The 16,612-nt window shown below is 33.2% G+C and overlaps 1 protein-coding gene across 2 annotated transcripts; it reads right to left on the reverse strand.

Moving 5' to 3' along the window:
• Positions 1 to 6,668: 6,668 nt before the first annotated feature.
• Positions 6,669 to 14,018, reverse strand: TRFL8 (TRF-like 8). Of its 2 annotated transcripts, none has more exons than XM_011020416.1 (9): positions 12,779 to 13,007; positions 12,096 to 12,221; positions 11,148 to 11,340; positions 10,465 to 10,514; positions 10,183 to 10,273; positions 9,241 to 10,073; positions 8,325 to 8,540; positions 8,181 to 8,243; positions 6,669 to 7,178 (listed from the first exon to the last, which is right to left on the reverse strand). In XM_011020416.1, the coding sequence occupies exons 2-9, from the start codon at positions 12,165 to 12,167 to the stop codon at positions 7,047 to 7,049; spliced, it is 1,650 nt and encodes a 549-aa protein (XP_011018718.1). In that variant the 5' UTR covers positions 12,168 to 12,221; positions 12,779 to 13,007; the 3' UTR covers positions 6,669 to 7,046. The 2 variants fall into 2 exon arrangements, with proteins under 2 accessions (XP_011018718.1, XP_011018717.1); XM_011020415.1 differs by lacking the exon at positions 12,779 to 13,007 and adding an exon at positions 13,958 to 14,018 and having other exon boundaries at positions 6,676 to 7,178.
• Positions 14,019 to 16,612: the final 2,594 nt, after the last annotated feature.

Consider the following 16,612-nt stretch of genomic DNA (forward strand, 5'->3'; position numbering starts at 1 on the left):
GGTAAGTCCAGAGAGTAGTATATTTCTGCTGTTGTGTGATTCAAGATTAAGAACATAGAAAACCAATACGGTCCAATCTCTCAAGCAGAATTTTCTTCAAATTTTGACTTGAAAGCAATTTCAAAGATGGTTGTAAAAGTCTTTCGTGATCTATATTTTGCTGTTTAGCAATATTTGATTTGAAAGCAAATGAATTTGGATTTTTCTGGTACCTGAGGAAAAACAAAACACAGTAAGACAGTAAGAAAAGAAAGATAGAAATGTTGCAGAAGGGGTTATCAATACTAGAACCCTAATTTGTAATATATTTTTTTAATTTGATTTCTTTTAAGAGGTTTACAGCTTTCTAAATAGGTCAGAAATCAATTTTACAAGGTTGAAAAATCAGACTCCTAAAACAAATAGAAAAGAAAACATAAAATCAAAATTAAACTAAAAATTCAAAAATAAAAGGAAAAATAATAAAATTTACTCAGAATATCTTCTATAGCTAGTTATTATGAGCGACCCCATTCACCCACCCACCCACCCATAACTTCATATAACTACCTTCCCATGCCTCCCAGGAAGAAGCAATGGCCTCAGATTTCTTATCTCTATCAGTTCTGAGTTGACATTAGCCCAACCGAAGACAACACGGTATGCTGTGTTTTTTTCAAGCTTATTAGACATTATATATATATTTTTTAATATGAATGTTTATATATATTTAAATTAATTATATAAATCTAAAAATTAATAACTATATAAATATCTAATAATTTTAAAATTTATAAAACTCCAACCCGTAACCTTTCAAAAATAAATCTAAGATTTTACCATTAAACTATATTATTTGAGATTGCTTATTTAACTTGCTGGGGGCCCATTTAGACTGAAGCCAATCGACAAAGAACAGAGCAAAGAAGATATCTATCCCAGTGAACTGAAGCGTGCAAGCAAGCTAGAATTATTGAAGCACAAAAATCCTGTAATGGCTTATCCAATGTCATTGTCTTGTATATAATGTTCGCCGAAACAGATTATAATTTTCGTAAAAATTATTTTGTAATTTTCAAAAATAAAATAGAGAAAAGTTTGTCAAGATAATTGAATTATATACAAAATATCCTACAGGAAAAATTATGAATGACATTTAAATTGTGGACTGCACAAATTGATGGTGCACCAGGACACGGTGAAAGCTCCGCCATTGATGTAATGATGCAAAGCTTAGAAATATCAAGGGTTGGTACATTGAAAAGGAGGGAAGAAGTTTATGATATTTCAGTGGAGAGACAAGCTTCGTTAAAAAATCACTTGCCTCCAAAACTCTTAATTCATTTCCCGTTTGAGTTATGTCAATAACAAATGATTAATCACAATGACACTTTTCATTATTGACTTTGAATGAAATTCCTAGTAGAATAACATTGCCACGTTCAAAGTTGAGTTTTGTGCTCAATTAATGTAATAACATTCATGAAACACTAATAATTTTTATAAAAAATTTTTTGTTCTTTTAGTATTAATATTAAGTTGTTTTAAAAAATATATTTCATAATTTTTTTATTTAAGGTTATATATTGGTATCAAGAATTTAGATTTTTTTCCTCAATTTCAATATCAATATCTAACATAAGATATGTTAGAATTGAGGTTTTGTAGTTTTTTTATTTATTTTCTATAATTTTGCTCTTATCTCATCATTCATATAGCAGGTTTAATAAGTTAAGTTAGATTGACTCGGGTTATTTTTTATAACTGTTTTTTTCTTTTGATTTGTTTATTTTATATTTCAACATTAGATTGGTTGGAAATTAGACTATGTAATTTTATTTTATTTTTTGTTTTTCATAAGGTTATCTTAATCTTATAATCTAGGTCGCGGGTTTGACAAGTTGTTCTGGATTGACTTGATTTAATTTTGTATGTCCTTGTTCAATTGAATTTTTTTCACTTTCACCCTCCAACAAGTCAATATTCTTTATTTTATATAGTTTTTTTGTTTTTCATTCTCATTCTCCAATATTATGATGTTTGAGAATTGAACTTTGAAATATTTTTTTTAATTTCTTTTATATGGAGTTATCACGGTATTATAAATTAGTTTTCTTCTCAATTGTAACCTTCAAGATTGAATCTTTATAATTTTTTTATTTTTTTAAATTATCTTAATCTCATAGCCCACATCATGAATTTAATAAATTAGCTCGGGTTGACTTGGATTTGTTATATTTTTTATTTTTTTTTCAATATTAAATTTGTTGAAAATTAAGTACTTTGTAATTGTTTTCAAATTTTTTTCTAGTGAGTTATCCTGGTTTTATGGATTTAGTTTTTTTATCTTGATTTCAACCTTTAATACTAGATCTATTAGAAATGAGTTTTCATAATTTTTTATGTGCTAATTGTAAAGTTATCTCAGTCTCGTGACCTATCACAGGCTAACAGGTTAGTCTGGGTTAACTTATGTTGTTTTTTATTGTCCTTTTTTAATTGAATTTTTTTCGATTTCATCTAGTATTGAGTTGTTGGAAATTGAATTTCATAATTTTTTTCAATTTACTTTCTATGAGGCTATCTCGATCTCATAACATGGATCGCAAGTTTGGCAAATTAACTCGAGTTGACTCGAGCAACTTATTATGACCTTTTTTAATTTAATATTTTTTTTCAATTATGTCCTTTAATATTGGGTTGATTAGTAATTGATTTTCATAATTTATTTTTATTTGTTTTATATAAAGCAATCATGTTCTCATAATCCGAGTTATAAATTTGACATGTTAATTATGGTCAATCTAATATATTGCTGTTTTTATATTTGAAAAAAAATATCATTTAATATGTCAATATATCAATATGTTAAAAAAAATTGTTTAACATGAATTATATTTTAAGTTAAATGATTATAATTTTTTATTACAAAACATGTTACAAGTGATTGGATATTTCTTTTACATTAAAAACAAAACTGAAGATGAAAAACTTTTTGTTACCGTATTCTATTTTTTTTTTTTTAGGAGATACTGATGTAGGTGAAAAATTCATCTTAGAATACGGAATCAAATTCAATTATGAGCTTGCATACTTGTAGAAAGGCTTTTAGATATGCGAAAGCACTTGAAGATCGAAGATCTATTCTCAATCCAATCAAGCAAGAGCATTTCAACTAGGATATGAAGTTTCTTAACATAGTCAACTTGAGAAAGATATCCAGACCTGTTATTAAGGTTTATGGTTCTTCGGTCTTCACAAGACTTTATTATGTTAGCATCTGTTAAGTATGTCATAAAAGAGCGTAAAAAGAGTCAATTAATGCAATGCCTGCTGGAATTACGCCCGAAGTTTGAATCAGACTGTGCCATCATCAAATAATACTGAATCAAATTAATGTCGACGATAACTTCATTTGGATTCTCTTCACTAGGTCACTCGTTACTCAAATACACATTTGGACAAGAACCATATCCTTTCCTTCAAACTGTTTACTTAATCTTTCTTTCTTTTTTTGTAGATGTTGATTAGGCAGGATGTTCAGACTCTCGTTGCTACTACTAGTTGGTGTATGTTTCTAGGAGAATCTTTGAAATGTTGGGAATGCAAGAAGCAAGAACGTGTATCCAAATCATCAACCAAGTTTCAATGTCCTTCATCACTTGACGCTGGCAATATAGGTGACTGCAAATACTTCATAAAAAGACGAAAATGGAGTCTCATTACATAAAGACAACTTCTTCAATAAACTGGTATTATCACTTTATCTTGTGATCGATCTAAATATCATATGTTTGCTAAATTCATAACCCGAAATCGACATGATTTTCTTATTAGCAAATTTGTGCTCTAACCTAATTATCATCCATTTAAGAGAAAGTGTCAATAACATATATCAGTCATGATCTGTAATCATGACAGTATCTTGTATCATTATGCGTGTAAATAGTAGTGTAGCTGTCATTTATTGACAGCAACTCCTTTCATATTTAATGTCAGATATTCTCATGTATAAATCCACTGTTAATTGCAGAAATTTATATAAGCAAAAAGCTTCTTTTATTTGACTGTTGGGTCACTAAGGCTGTGTGATAACTCACATTCCACGTGAACAATGTAAGGACAGGACATACAGATTAATCTAATATCCAATCACCTCAAAGTAACTCTAATCTGTGGTGTTAGTTACTGACATCCTCTGGATATATTATATATACTAAGATAAAAAAAAAAATTAAAAAAACTTGTAATAAATTGGTGCTATCATCATAGAGCACCTCAAACAGGAAATCCATTATGTTTTTTTTACTTCATATAACAATAGTAAATCCATCCACTTAAGAGGTGGAGCTTCCCTATTGATTTCCGCATAGAATATGGACAAAAACTCACTCTCAACCATCATCATACCTCTTGCTATAGAGTTTTTGGGTGAGGTTTTATTTTAAACCCACTTGTATTTCATTTTTAATTAGGTATAGGGCTCCATGATTTCTGTTCTCGTACTGGATGATACAAACCTATCAAATTAATTTCCTATATAAAGAGTATTTTGGACTTTGAAATGTGGTTACATACAAGTAAAGGTCCAAAAGCAAGAAGGAAGTTTCTAGAGTAGGGAAATGAAGCAACTGATGGTGTTTATTTTCTTTGTGATGTTCATGGTGGGATCTTGCATGGCAGCACCTAGAAGGGAATTGATCGGTGGAATATACGGGCAAGAGCAGCGACAACATGTTGGGAAGGGAAAAACAATCGAAGGCAAAACGAGCAAAGTTCACTACCCAGACAGAAACATTGACAACCACCATAGCATACCTAGACAAAACTACAGCGACTGGGGTGCTGGCAGCAGTGGCAGTTCTCAAGGAGATAACGGCGATGATGGAAGTGGGTAATCATAGCTAGCTAGCCATGCTTGCATGAATATCTTATAGCTATATGATATGTGCATATATTTACAACTTAATAGGTTCCTACAGGCTCTTGCACATGGCATGAGAAATGACTTGCATGCATTTATAGCATGTATAGCGATTTCCCAGTCTTGTGACTCTTGTTGCCATGTTGTTTTCTTAAACTACTTACTGCTGTGGATAGATAATAGCAGAGGTTTGCTTGTATGATAACATCTCCTATATCACAAGTCATGTAGGCTCCTGAAACCTGAAATTATTGATGAAAGCAAGTTGTCATGTGAGAAATATGGTGGAAATCAAGATTTATATGTAATTAATTAAAGTAGCATCATACATATCATGTAGTCGATGATAGCTATGAGCCTAGCATCACACTTGATGCCAGTACCAGATTGCCGAGATAGGATGGTATACATCACGACTAACAGTGAAAGGGTTCCACTTCGAGAGAACTTGAACTGGGACCGAACTTGCAAGGGAGACACTGGAGAGTAGAGGGCCGTTATTTCATTAACCCCATAGCTCCACCTTTTCTGAGAAATCAGAGCTTGGGAATCATAATCACCCTTGTTGTGGGACCCAAAGTAGTTTCGACTTTTGATGTTGGGTTAACCAGGCTAGTTAGCCAGGCACCCCTGGCCCCATGGGCAACGGGTTTCCACGAGAGCAGGCTGCCTGTTGCCGCCCCGGAGCCACTTCAAGGCTCTACTGGATCCCTTTCCTTTTAATTTCAAACTTGCTCCAATACCACAGCCATAACTTGCACATACAGCTTCGTTCTCTCGTGAAATGCCAGTAGGACAAGGTAACAACTGGTTTTAGTCCAAATGATTTGCATTTTGTTCGAGGAAAATACCATAAAAGCCAAACCATAAAAATAAATTTATTAAACCGATTAGAAAATTTTAAAAAGATATTCAATTTAGTTTAGTTTTAGTTTTATAAAGCTAAACCGGTTCAAATATAACTAAAAATACCAAGGGTAATAAATAGAAAAATTTTCTTTATCACCTTGGTTCCCTAGCAAACCAACTGCCCACTCCCCCTACTTCAATCTTCATCTAGCAAACCAGCCGCCCCTCCCATACCGGACCTTCCACCTCCTTACTCCAAAGCTTGCAAACTAGTCGCCCACTCCCACGTATATTTGACCTTTAATCTAAATCAATCCAGATCAAATGGGTCGAAGAGTCCGCACTCATTAAGATTCTACTCCCAAGTATCACGGCTACAAGTTTTACAGATCCAATGCATAGAAAATAGACCTATCTTCTCTCAAGATCCTCAACATTGAAAGATTGGAGGAGCACTCTTTGATGCGATCTGACCCTTTGGAGCTGAAAATGATGATGAAACATCCACGCCAATCTCGTCAAGCACCGGGTTAGTGAGCTCCCTTGTTTCCTCTTCAGCCATGTCTGTCTAAAGTCCATCACCTTGCTCATAGCCACCGTTGCCTGAAATTGAAGAGCTGGCATGCAATGCCCGTGGATGAGTTCATCCACACGCCTTTGATTTCAGTTTTTCTGGTATTTTTATATAAATTAACCAAATCAAATTGAAAATCATCATTTTAAACTGGTTTCAAAATTTAAAAAAAAAATAATAATTGGTTCGGTTGTTTTCGACTAAATCACAATAAATGATCACCGCTATTCTTCCATTATGTTGTGTACCTCACTGTCAATCAGCAGCATTAGGATAACGGATGACAGGGTTGTCGGCACCACATCACAGGTTACCCAAGATGCTATGCAATCACAAGAAACCTAAAACATGATTAACTAATACCTGCTTAGCATAAGATTGAACGGAGTCACCTCAAATCGGCTCCCCTTAGAACACTTTATGCACAAGGGGCGATAATCAGAGACAAAGCTACCGAAGTTTTCTACATGGAAGGCATTGCGAAAGAACACTGGTTCAAAGACCAGCATGCCTTCCAGCCCCTTTTACAATTGAAAATTTGGGCCCACTGTCACAACATTGGAATACAATCATCAAATTCTGTGATCAAATATTTTAAAAGATCTGTGAGTAAGATGAGCATGTGCCCGGCCAGAAAAGTAGGAAAAGAGAGACTACTGATATCCAGCCTTTTAAAACTAAATCCCCTCCTATGATTTAGGACAGATCGATGAAGGAAGTTCAGTTCTTCCTGCGGATATATCTCCCACCAGGACTAAACCTTGGATATGGATGAAGTGAAGCTAGCTCACGGACACGGCGAAACACAGAACTTGGTAATGAACGGACCACATCCTTCAGCTTTTCCTTAACCTGCATCAACCACACAAATTTCGTTGCTCCCCACCTTTGTATAATATACGATATTAACTTTACCATAATACTAGCAATTATTCTTGCAGTAGCACCGAAAAAGAGTTCACAATTCATCGACATTTAATCAAGCAGTCATGTCCGTACTGAATGACATGCATTTCAACACACACAATAGTGTGCTTAAAACACACAAAATATTGTATTGCTCATTCAATTCCACATCTCGGATGCATTTAACATAGATTCCTGACCTATTGTCCACCTAGACCACGAGCCAGAATTAACACCATATCCTTACAAATACTAATAGAAACACTGATGGCAGTTTTGACTTTTTCCTCTCTAGTAAAATTTACCAATCCTGCCTCCATTTCGACACATAACTGGCACAATAGGTGCAGAACAGTGAGTGTCACCCTAGTAAATTCAATATATGGGGGTGCTGTCTGATACAAGTTAGGGGAAACAATGATCCACAAGATGAATAATTAACTAGTTAAAACTCATTAAACACCCACACAGTTGACATTTGCAACCTTGAATACATTCACTGGATATTATAACACAAGTTTCTTCAAACTCAACTATGGATTTTAAGCACAACAGTATTTTGAATTGACGCTTCATTTGATTTTGGAAGCCAGCACATTTTTTTCCAATTGATTAAATGTAGATGAGCTTGAGGAACTACAAGCCTCAACAAATTGAGAAGAACCACAGCCAATCAGGTAAACCTCAAATATAATCAATTATTAATAAATGGAATGCAGAAAACTAACTGGTTAGTGTTCTATTTTTATTCTGTTTTTGGATCATGAAATTCCCATAGGCATGTAAGAAAAAATGGATTAAAGATATCATGGATACTAGCTAACCACTAATTTGGATACTATACTCAAACAATCATGTTGCACTCATATTAAGGCAATCTAATTAATGGAGAGCAGAAGCTCCACTCAAAGACAAATCTCCAGCATGAAAAAAAAAGAAGAAGCTAACCTCTTTCTTGTTCGATTTTCGTTTCTGCGCACCGCTAGCTCTTAAAAGATTCCGCCATTTGTCCTGCAGAGCTTACTGTTAGTAACCAGATTGGAATCATGAAACAGGTGGACTTCTTTAATTGGATGAAGTGCTTGAGAGTACCCTCAGATCAATTGGAGTTCGGTAAGCAGTTGATGAGAACATGAGCTTCTTTATATCAGTCCACCTTCCAGTTCCATACTGAGCAATACCATCAATCAACTTCATCACCTCAGGAGTGGTCCACATTCTTTGATGCTTCCTTCTGTCATTGCTCTTCTTACATGTTCTTTTCTTAACACAGTCATCTTCAGACTCATCATCTTCGGATTCAAGAAACTGTTCAGGAAAGGCAAAGGTTAGTATAAAAATTCAAAAACTCTTACCAATCAAGGGTAATTCTAAGTGAAATTCATGATCAAAAGGGAAAAGTAAATTCAATGCTCAAGAGAAGTTTTTATTAACCAAATATCAGGTGACAATCTTTTCATCTTATTTCAGAATCTTTAACCTCTCACTTGCAATACATTGATGCACGGCAGCGTATAATAAAAAGATGCATTTCATTTTAGGAAAATATCTCCACTGTATATGCTTCCAGAAGAGATTCCACCTCTGTTGCAGCTGATGCACGACTATCCTCAAGCACAGGGAAGGAAAGGTTACAGGAAGTTGACGTCCAGCACAAAACAAACCACCATTTCCATCAAAATTGTCATAACCAAAAGCAGAACATAATAGATAGAAAGGACCCCATCTCGTTGAGAACTCAAGCTTGGAAACGCTGAATTGAGTTGGGTTATAAAGCCAGGAGTGCAAACACAAGCAACAGAAATTTTTAGCCTATGAAAGGCATATCCTCGCATTCAGTTCAAAAGCTGCCACATGCACCCTTGCAAACTGCCAAATGTAAGTCATAGATACATGCAAACACATGACGTTTGGCACACAAATGAATGCAAGAGAGTGAAAGGGTATAGGATTTCCATTCCAAAGAACTAACAGAATAGGTTCAAGAAGATGAGAATTGTTTCCCTACCGAAAGAGGCAAGGATTTCTTTGGACGCCCTCTCCGTGGTCGAGATTCAAATGATGCTTGAGCACTGGATCCAGTTAAGGACAACTCCTTTGGAGCAAATTTCACCGCTCTCACTTGATAAGGTTCATTCTGAGATCTAATACTCCAGCGTCTATCCTTTGAAATAAATGAAGGATTTGTTCGTCTTTCAGAGACAGGCTTTGACCTTAGATGTAAGGGTTCATCAGTGCCTTTAGATGTTGCTTGAGTAATATTCTCACTAAAAGGCTCCTTGGGAGTACGTGTCAATGCTCCCCCACTATGAAGTTCATCATGAGATCTGATCTTTGGGCGTTTATCCTTAAAAGTGGCAGACAAATCACTTTTTCCTTCCATCACATGTTTTGACTTGGGATCTGAAAGTTCTTCAATGTACCTCTTTGTAGGCTTACGCAACCTCTTCTGTCTGACTGAGGTACCAGCTTTGGCAACTTGAACAACTTTCTTTGCATTTTTACCAGATACGAGACTTATCAAAGGCTTTGCATCATCATCCAACTCATCAAGATCCTCTATATCATCTGAAGTGGGGCACATACTATCCTCACCTGGTTCTTGACTATTCCATTTGTCACCAGAAGAGCAACGTAATTTACATTTGACTGTCTTGTGATGCCAACCATTTTTGCTTTCAAATTTTGGAATAGTTGCTGTTGACGATTCTGACATCCCAACAGCACCATTACTACTTCCACTGCATCCAGGGGATTGACTTTCTGAACTCGAGTTTCTTAACCGTGATCCTCCACGTGGAGTATAATCCAGGTAAGACACCTTCTCAGCTAATTCAATATCTGCATTCAACAGTTCCAAAAAAGAAAAAATCCATATAAATATTTAAATCAATGCATCAAAATTGACACTCAGTCAAGGATCATTAGGAGTTTAAGCCACGAGATTTACCCAAAATAAAATCTTCATATGCCCCGGAGAAATCATTAACTGCATGAATATCATCCACCTCATCAACTTCATCCAGGAATCCATCAAGAACCTACTAAACAGTAGTTCATCAGAAGATCATGATGCCCATAAAATTATTACCAGAGATAAAGAAGGATAACGCTAAGCACAAAATGTTGTAAGTTTAGCCTAAGGAACAAGAGAATATAATCATTTTCATGAAGAAAAAAGAGTAGGATAAAAGGGATTTTGAAACAAGTATTGACAAGGAGAAGCACATACTCCAAGATCCAAGTCATCTGGTCCTTGAGTAATATTTGAATGCAGCCCACCTAAGCAAACAGACCCAAAGAAAAAAGATCATCATCATTAAAAAGACTAATGGAATACCTTCAAATATTTAAGTGGACAAAAAAATCCAGAAAAGCCACTAGTGGTCGTAACATTAATGAAAGGTTCATATACAAGATTCTAGTCGAAGCATATCTAAGATTTTAGAGAACACATAATGTAACAATGCAGAGGCCTGTCTAGAAAGTAAGGCAGAAAATGCTTTTGAGTGAAGGATGCACAGGTGGACAACCAGGACAAACCAAGTCACAGAAAACTCCTAACTGAATGTCTCAACTTTGAATAATGACCTTATCCACAAAACATACAATTTTTTAGTATGAGTAAATCATCTGAAGTTCTCTGCTTTTTTACCTCAGCATTCGCAACATTAAGATATTCCTGGTCTAGTCAGGATAAAGATTCACTTTGAGATTGGGTATTCAGAACCCCAAGGAAAACAGGCAAGAACTTCTAGCCATCTTTTATCAAACTAGAAAAAAAAAAAAAAAAAGGAACCATCTTTTTTTAATTCTCATGCATGTGTGTGTGTGCGCACTGGAGACATAAAGTATTTTTTTACAGAAAAAAAAAGGCATCAGCAGAAAGAAAGCAATAGGCAGTTAGAAAATTACCAATATTTTTTCTCATGCCATCATTAAATCCATATGAAAAACCATCTGTCTCTGAGCATTTTGATGAATTCTCCTTGCCCAAACATAACACACCATCTACTGAAACATTATCAGTTTTAGGTTCCGCAACTAAGTGCTGTACTTCAATTGCTTCATCTTCTAATGCAGGAGCAAAGGAATCATCTACCTTTACCTAACAAAAGCAAATAAGAAACAGTTGTAACAACAACATTGACAAGGATTTTTGAGGGGAAAAAAAGATGCAGAATTACTTGTATGAGAAAAATAGACTGTTAACAAGAAACATCAGCAAAACCATGAACCAAGGAAAAACACATAATATTACAGAAGGCTTATTCCAAAAGTATGTCACCTATATGCCATGATGAACAGAATGAAACCATCAAGCAAATCATATTGCAACACACCTCCCATCATCAATTAAAATGGCACAATACCAACCAACACGTCAAATATACACACAATATCACACACAGCCTTAACAAAATCACTTTTCCCATATAACAAACAAAATGTCAGTCCAGCAATTGTTGAATCCAAAAGGGTCAGCAAAGCGAGGTACAAAGATTTTCCCAACCACAAACACTTTGTATCATTTGACTTTGACATCAGCAAATTTAATGGAGAGGAACCCACTGCCCACATCACCAATTTGAAGAAATATTGAAAAACTGTAACCCACTAACTGTTTAATTTCTGTAAAACATTGACTATTTTTTCCAAACCTAAATCCGATAGTTTGACTGACAAGTAGCCAACCTCTTCTGTCTTTGTAATTAGTCCAGATTATCAAGTAAATCATTACCTTCAACATAGCAACCAGAGAAAATGGATGGGGAAATATCCTTCAGCATAGAATGATTCCAAGCATTTCAGAGAACAATATTATGACAGTAGAAAGAAACACTAATAACAAAAATTTCTCACCCTTTGACATTTCATACTAGCAAACTTCTTTGGAAAATGTGCTTCTCGATCCAACCCATCCATCCTAGGCATAAATTCTCATTGCCAAACATGCAACACTGCTTTGTTCAGTTCCTAGAATAAAAACTGAGAGGAAAAAATAGCGGAAATTACTATCTGTTAACATGACAGAAATTACTATCTGCTGCCAGTACAAAAAGACCAAAGTGAATGACTGATTTGACAATCCACATGAAAATTGCATGTCAATAATGTAATTTCAAGAACTAAATCAACATAAAGTAAAAAGACCCAATATAGGGTGCTAGAGATGATGAATAAGCATGTGCCCCATTCAACACATCTTGCACATATTAGTTATGAAACCATTTCCACTTTTAGAGACTTGGTATCTTCTAAGCTAGGTTTTCTGAAATGTGAGGAGCTAATCACTCATTTGACAATCATGAGGTGCATAGTATAGACATACCTGCCAGTTATACCCGTCACTTCAGTTCTAACCACAAACAGAATATATTTTTCTACTTTTATAGCATGTATATTTTAGAGTTTCTTTGAGCATTGCATCCTCCCATTAATTACAGATTGCTGGGAAAGAAGGAGTTTCTCGAATATCAAAGCCCTACTAACTGTCCTTGTCAAATGCCAAGGGACACTATACTGCTACAATGCCTCTCACTTACCATAAGCAGACTTGGGAAAACAGAAACTGCTGTCCCTCTAATGCAGGCACTCAACAACCATAAGCAGACTTGGGAAAACAGAACCTGCTGTCCCTCTAATGCAGGCACTCAACAACCATAAGCAGACTTGGGAAAACAGAAACTGCTGTCCCTCTAATGCAGGCACTCAACAACTTGCTCCTCAGCAATGCCAAACAGGATCAAAAGGATAGCCACAGCCCACGAGTACCTTGATAAATTCATAATCCAAATGCAAATCCAATGTACGAAAATATATGCTATTTCTTACCCCTCTATGTTTTTTTAATGCCACTATACTCTACCACCAAACCAAACTACCTATAGATTAATTGCAATCAACAAGAAGTCTATATTCTGGTGGATTTGGTATATGATTGAATGGAATGGCACACAAGTATCCATGTAACCAACCCCAACTAGTTTGGGATTGAGGCTCTGTTGTTGTTGTTGAGAAGTCTATGTTCTTTTCAAAACTCACTTTTATTTACTCACTTGATTAGGTATCATCACAGCCAATATAGTCATTAATTATAAACAAACTCATCACAAATAAACCAAGCCTGCACCAAAGAGAATCATTCAAAAATAAAGAAGCGAAGTGACAAATCTGTATGTACATAAAATGGTGCAGCAAGTTGTAAAGAATAATAAAGTAATGGAAAACAAGTAGATGATTACGAGACAGAGGCAAATGCAGTGGAAAACTCTCTTGAACCTAGCATCCAATCATGCAAGCTCATTATAGACACTACCCAAGCAAGCAAATGAAAATAAATATTAGAAAAAAAATCAAACAAACAAACAGCGCAACTTTGTTTAAGCGTTATCTATCCGAAATTGAAATTCAAAAAAATAATTTAAAATCTCTGTTGGCTGCTCAAAAATGCCAGTTCTTAAAATAAGAACTTTCATTTAATTTAATTTTATCAAAATTATTTCATTTATTTTTTTGCAAGAAAAAGAATCATCAAGTTAGCCTAAGTTTGAACGTATCCACTAAAAAGGAAAGGCAAAAGATAACAGATAAGAGCTAAAAAAATGAAAATAAAAATCAATTTATAATATTTTCCTTCGTTTTCCCGAGAACCAAACAGACCAGTAAACAAAAGAGTAAAGCAAGTTAATAAAAGGGGTATTTAAAAATTAAAAAAAAAAAACCTCGTTCATCGGCGAAAAATCCAGATAGCTTGAAATGAAACCGATCTGCAAGGCCTGTAGCTTGACAAAAACAAAAACAAAATCAAAACACGATCTAGTAAGTGAGAAACAGAAATAGACAGATACAAAGAGAGATGGCGATAGTGCGGCGTAAGAAAGAAGATCTGATTCTGACCCCAGAGAGAGAGAGTGTGTGTGGAAGGAAATTCGACCGAATGTTCGAAACCGAAAGAGCTCAAAACCGCCAAGAAGCGGCCCGAGATGGAAATGTGAAAAGTATTGTGTAATTTGTGTTCTGGTGCTTTCTCTTTTTATTCGACAGAATCGAAATGTTTTTTTTTTTTAATTATTGTATAAGTTTTTTTTGGACAAAAAAAAGAAACGCTCATCTGTCTCTCTGTCTGTTCTGTATTTGATATAATTTGGGTTTGAAGTCCGTCTTTGCAAATCATGGACAGGTGGATGCCATTAGAAGGATTTAACGCCGAGTTACTTTGTTAGTTTGTTTTGCGGTCCTCCACGTCACTACAGCGTTACGATCCTGGTAGCTGGCCGTTGGTAAGGAGGCTGAAGTGGTTTTTGGAATGGTTTATATTTTTACAGTTATTTTTGTTTAAAAATATATTAAAATATTATTTTTTATTTTAAAAAATTTACTTGTTATATTAGAACATTTAAGATAATTAAAGATGTCAAAAAAAATTAAAAAAAAACAAATATTAACAAAATAATAGTTCAATCACTGCACCAAATAAACCGAAAGATCTCCTATATCAAACCGTGCCCTCCAACTACCTCTGTAGCTTTTAGGCCAACGGTGCATCCATCATTTTGTCAAAATAAAATTTCTACATGTTGAATTTTTTTTAGTTTTTTAGATTGTTCTGTATTATAATATTAAAAATAAACTTAAAAATAATATATATATTATTTAATATGTTTTTAAATAAAAATTATATAAAAATAATAATATATATCACTATATTAGACACCCTGTTATTAGACAAATGGTGTTTTACTGCTCGGTATTAGCTAGTCCACTGTCACATGTTAGCTATCTGGCAGCACCATTGACTAATTTTTAGGGTTTTTTATTTTCCCTTACCTGGGAATTTTACATCTTTTTTTAGGATAAGATTAATTTCATTGAATTCATAACTGTTCTTTCTAATAAATATATTTTCTAAAAATTAAATTTATATTCTTATTTTTATAGAAATATAAAAATGCCTTAACCACTAGAGTAACACTTCATTGATTTTTTTGAGAAGGTGATAATAAATATTTTTATTTTTAAAAATTATTCTTAATATTAATATTTCAAATCAATTTAAAAATATAAAAAATAATTTTAAACAAAAAATAATTCAAATTTCATTAAACTATGATACAAACACACCTCTAAAAAAATATTAGAAATGTAGTTATGGTTACTTTTAAAGTGTTTTTTTTAATTGAAAATATATAAAAATAACATTTTTTTTATTTTTAAAAAGTTATTTTTGAATTGGAAATATATAAAAATAATGTTTTTTTTATTTTTAAAAAATTATTTTTGATATTAGTTTAAAAATATCAAAAAATAATAATTTTAAATAAATAAAAATAATTTTAAATTTTTAAAAAAATATTTTTAAAAAATAATAGCAAATAGAGCATAAATAAACTCTTAATTTCCGGGTAGAAACATAAGCTTTAAATTTCTGGGCTTTACAAGCTCAGTGGAGGCTTTGGTTGGGTGACTCACCAAAATAACCCGACCTCAAAGAAAAAACCCGCAGTGGCATCATTTTGAAGGTCCTTGGAATATTGGTAAATGTTTTTTTCTAAATGGTTTTTTTAAATATATTAAAATAATATTTTTTTAAAGAAATTATTTTTAACATATCCATATTAAACCAATCCAGAAATATAAAATAAAATTAAAACAAAAAATATCAAAATTTTTCAAAACTCTCCAATTCAACCACGACACCCCCTTCACCAATCACCAGCACAGCAGGAACAAGGAAGAGAAAAACAAGTGACCAATAAAACCCACATGTCCCAGCTACAATTGAATGAAATAAAAAGACCAGTAGAATCCCGCTCTAGTATTTTAAAAAAATTAATTTTTTTTAAATTAATTTTAAAAAAAAAAAAATTTAATACATTAATATCAAGAAAAAATATATTAAAAAATATTTTCTTCATTTTTTTTCAAATAAAAAATATTTTAAATCACAAATATTAAAAAATATTATTTTCATTTATTTTCAAATAAAAAATATTTTAAATCACAATATCTACACTTCACACGCCCAGGAGATCGTAAATGCCATGTTACAGTTATATGGAAGTAAATGATGAGAGGGACATCAACCGGTGTTGCCAACAGTCTCAACTAATCACATTTCCTCTTGAAAGTTTGCTTTTCAGTATCATTAAATACCTTCCACCCACTATTATTTTTTAAAATACTTTTTAATTTTTATTAAAAATATATTAAAATAATATTTTTTATTTTTAAAATTTATTTTTAATATTAACACATCAAAACTATATATGTAATTAATTTATTTTTAAAATTATTAAAAAATATATGTAATTTGAAACCGAAAAAATTTTAATTTTTTTAAAAATATTTTTAAAACACAAACAAATAAATTCTTATAA

The sequence above is a fragment of the Populus euphratica genome, unplaced genomic scaffold, assembly GCF_000495115.2.
Source record: "Populus euphratica unplaced genomic scaffold, PopEup_1.0 scaffold46.1, whole genome shotgun sequence".
Lineage (NCBI taxonomy): Eukaryota > Viridiplantae > Streptophyta > Magnoliopsida > Malpighiales > Salicaceae > Populus > Populus euphratica.

Excerpts from the sequence above, each read along its gene's own strand:
- TRFL8 (XM_011020416.1), bottom strand. The coding sequence starts at position 12,167 with ATGCCTAGGATGGATGGGTTGGATCGAGAAGCACATTTTCCAAAGAAG. Across the intron at positions 10,274-10,464 it reads CAGATGACTTGGATCTTGGA|GTTCTTGATGGATTCCTGGA; the intron begins GTATGTGCTTCT and ends ACTGTTTAGTAG. Across the intron at positions 10,074-10,182 it reads ATATGAAGATTTTATTTTGG|ATATTGAATTAGCTGAGAAG; the intron begins GTAAATCTCGTG and ends TGTTGAATGCAG.